The following is a 4,065-nucleotide window of genomic DNA, read 5'->3' as shown; positions in this document are numbered from 1 at the left end:
AGTAGTCTAATTGCCTGAAATACTATTGGTTCCTCTATAGTTACTATTGCCTAATTATAATGTGCTCTCTTCTCGTGTTGTTAGTCTTATACCGGCCTTAGCTAGGACCCTCGATCTGGGCAGACTAAACCCTCTAAAGTAGCTCGGCGGTTATTCGGTATTATTGGCTCATTTACGAGCTAGATAGGCCCTATTAACTAGTGCGGGAGTATTATTAACGCGGCTTAGCTTATTCGCAAGGGTGTGGAACTAATACCGGGTATGATCGCCGATGGTCTAGTGAACCCCCCCGAGCTAATTAGGCAGTTAATATGCTAGGGGTGCACTCTCGGTATGTATGCGTTGGTTATCTAAGGAATTAGGTATTATAAGTTATAGAGTAATTAACTTTTGCCGTAATATAGGTTTAAACCCCTGCCTTAAGGCTAAGGCGTACTTATGGTTCACGACGAGGAGTGCCTCGCCGCATATGGGTATATAGTCGCATATTAGGCGCGGGCCATAGCGCCTATTGCGATAACTTATGACCCTTTCTGCCTTGAAGGCGTAGGTATAGGCTCCGGCGGCGGTAGTTTTATTATGATAGTTAGGGAGGAGTAGAGTAGGACCGAGAGAAGGTAGGTCAGAGGTAAGCCGTAAGACGCAGCGGCCTATATCCTTAGCGTCGATAATATCGTGAAGGAGGAAGGCTAAGACCGAGATAGAGATAGAGACGGGGCTAGGGATGGGTCTTAAGCGGCTTAATATGATATATCTAGAAAAGGCCTAGTCCCGAGGCTAGAATATACTAGCTTATATTGGAAGCTTTGCAGGCTATTCTTTAGTATGATAAGGCGCGGCTCTGGGTTCTATAGCACGAAGGGGCGGTGCGGTTGGCTACTGCTAGGGGAATGCTACTACTGGATATCCTACCTACTGGCGGAAGCGAGGCGCCGATATGGCCTAGCCGAGCCGCGATAATTCAGAGCAAAGGGCAGCGGCGGTATAGGAAAACGGCCAGACACGAGCCGACTAGGCCTCTTAGGCCGCTCATACTGGCTTCTCCCGCCTATCTGCGGTGGCTGATGGTGGCCAGGTAGATGACGCTCTTAGGTAGTTGGGCCTGGCCCCGCTCCATTCTTATATTTTCTATCCATATTAAGAATCTAAGGTCTTAATTGCCTGATATTTAGTTAGTTCTTCTTGACCCTATCGGCTAATAATAAGGCTAATTCTTTAGTTATTAGTTTCGTGTGGGCCTTGCCTGGATTCGATCTAGACTAAATTAAGCTTCTAGAGTAACTTAGCGGTTATATGGTGCTATTGGCCTATCTGTATGCGGCGGATAAGCCCCTATTGGTTCGAGAAGTTTAGACTGGCTAGGCTGATTTATAAGGGCACGGAACTAATATTTAGTATAATTATTAATAGGTCGAGGCGGAGTCGCTATATACTTACTAGCTTCCCTATGTTAACTAGGTAGGCAGCTAGGTTCGCGGGTCTATTCTTTCGGCGCGTATGCCTTGGTTGTTTAAAGATATTATTAGTAGCAGCGTAGCCGGATCACGCAATATGACAGGGGTGTTAAACCCCCGTATGAAAAACAATATGTATAATCACTAGAATGCCTTGCTGCCTATTTGCCCGGTATGGTCGCATATCAGTGGGGATAGGGGCTAGCGCCTATCGAGATAGTTGCTAGGGAGGAAGGCTAAGCCAGGCATAGGGCCGCAGACGTCTATTAGGCGATTCGTGGTGACGAATCGTTACTACGCCGTGATAGAAAGGAATATTACCGCCATAAGAATCTAATTCTATTAGGCTCTAAGAGTTACCTCCTATCTATCTAATATATATCCTTTTAAGCATTGCTATATAACCCTAGAGTCTATATATTCCTATTAGCTCCTTAAAGGAAGCGTCTTCTAGAAGCTGCCCTGCTATCTAGCGGTGCGTAGGCGAATATGATAGACCTCTCTGCAATATAGAGAGTATAAGCCGCTGCTCTTCCGGGCTAATGTTATCTCGAGTATATATAACCTTCGCTTTAAGGGCTAGCCTAGGGTCTGGCCTTTTGCCCTAATTATACTATGACCGATCGTATTGCCCGTTACCTATATAGGAACCCTTCTAAGATTCCGGAAGGGGTCCTAGGGTTTTAACTATAAAGTCGATCACAGAAAAATATATACTACCATAGAATAAAGGGAAGCCTAGGTAGAGCTCGGCAAAAATACACATATAGCTCTATATATTAGAGGTAAGGCTTAGATTCGTATTATATAAACGCTCCGGAGCATAGTAAATGGCAGGCGACTAGACCTTTTGCTCCACCGGAGTGCTAGACTTAGCGGCTAGGCTAAAGTCGCCGAGTAATATAGTCTCTCCTATAAGGCTCTTATAAGGCTTTATCGGCATTACGAGCTAACCCTCCTTCTATAGCGGTCGAGGTAGGGGTAGGGGTATCTTTAGGGGGCGCCTGAGATATTCGTACTTAATAGCTAGCATGCTGCCGGCCTAGAGAGGACGAAGATTGTATATTATGTTAGCGCTGTTTAGGTCTATAGCATATATTAGCTTCCATGGGGCTTATAGTGCAGTGCCAAATGCCACGCACCCCGGTGCATAATTCCGCCATCGTGTAGGGCCTTTAGAGCTTATAGTAGCTGTCTTGTAGCTAACCGGCGGGCGGCAGTAGAAGTCCGATAAGCATGGTCCCGTAGGTTTGGGCCCTATAAGGGAAAGGTAAGGACCCTATGGGAGCCGTGGGCGCCGCGGAGGAGAAAGGTCTTATAGTACGTCAAGAGGTGGGAAGTATCCTTCATAGCACTAATAATTTCATTCTGTATATTATATTCCCGCTCTCCTAAGTCCCTGGGTACTATAATTTTAAGAGCGACGTCCCGGTCGTTAAGCATATTATATGCTATCTAGACGGTCGAGAAGCCTCTATGGCCTAGCTTATGCTCGACGCGATACCTATCTGCAAGTACTTCTCCGATATAGATAGGATAGTAGATGCCCTATTTATATTATTCTAATAGCTTAGAGGTATCCTTGATATTACCCTCGTCGTCTAAGCCTACGAAGTCGCCTTAGATAGTAGCGGGGTTATCGGTAGCGTCTAGCTTAATATTACTAGTAATTATAGTGATTATAAAGAATGGCGCTCTTGCGGCTTAGATGGGGTAGGAGCGAGATAATAGAGAGGTTAGTAGTTAGAGGTAGGTAAAATAGAGAAGAAGGATAGATATATAGATTAGATAAGAATAAAGAAATATCTTATTATATAGAGTAAGCGGAGTATAGAAAAATAGTTAATACCTAGCTTATATAATTAAAGTAGGTATAAATATTAAAGCTAGGTAGATAGTAGTAATACTAATATAAATACTTAAAAATAGACTCTATTAAGTAGCATTAAGCTAATATAGCATTACCTAAATCTATACCATAAGCAATAGTATACTAACTAGCTCTAGATAATCGACCTAAGTCTACTAGATCATATTAGTCGCGGGTTATTAATTAGTGACTAGGACCTAGCCGCCGGCCCCCGCAGGTTAGTTATATTGGTTGGTTCCTAGAACAAGCCTGTCCCTCCCGGCCGCGCCCTAGGTTGGCCTAGTCGCAATAGAGCCGCCACCCCCCCAAAAAGGGGGCGGAGGTAATATAGCATATTTTAGGTCTATATAGCCGCCGGAATATATACCGGATCTACTATGATGGCCTTGGGGTAAGTAAGGATCCTAGGGTTAGCTCGGCAGAGAGGCTAACTCGACTCCCTGGGATAAGCATTAGCAACTCTAGCCGATATCGTCTGCTAGGAATAATAAGAGAGTAGCGGGTTATGGGCTAGCCCGTATTACGGCGTATCTAATTATTTATAAAGCAGCCTAGACCGCCTATAAGACTTAAGTAGATTACTCTTTACTATCCTTATTACCTCCTATATAACGCTAGGTTTCTATTACTCTCTTACCCTTTTACTTTTATTTACCTTACCTCTCTACTCTCTTATTCCCTTCTTACTAAACCCTAAACGGCGTAGTATTTATAGCGCTAGACTTCTGCCTTGCCCTTGCC

At 44.3% G+C, this 4,065-nt stretch overlaps 1 protein-coding gene across 1 annotated transcript; it reads right to left on the bottom strand.

The window, feature by feature from the left end:
• Positions 1–2,711: 2,711 nt before the first annotated feature.
• NECHADRAFT_56544 (uncharacterized protein) lies at positions 2,712–2,897 on the bottom strand (the record flags this gene model as incomplete). Its single annotated transcript, XM_003039159.1, has 1 exon — positions 2,712–2,897. The coding sequence occupies one exon, from the start codon at positions 2,895–2,897 to the stop codon at positions 2,712–2,714; it is 186 nt and encodes a 61-aa protein (XP_003039205.1).
• Between the last annotated feature and the right edge of the window lie 1,168 nt (positions 2,898–4,065).

The sequence above is a fragment of the Fusarium vanettenii genome (assembly GCF_000151355.1).
Source record: "Fusarium vanettenii 77-13-4 unplaced genomic scaffold NECHAsca_150_unmapped, whole genome shotgun sequence".
NCBI lineage: Eukaryota > Fungi > Ascomycota > Sordariomycetes > Hypocreales > Nectriaceae > Fusarium > Fusarium vanettenii.
The sequence above is the reverse complement of the archived record's forward strand: the minus strand, read 5'-3'. Positions and strand labels throughout refer to the sequence as shown.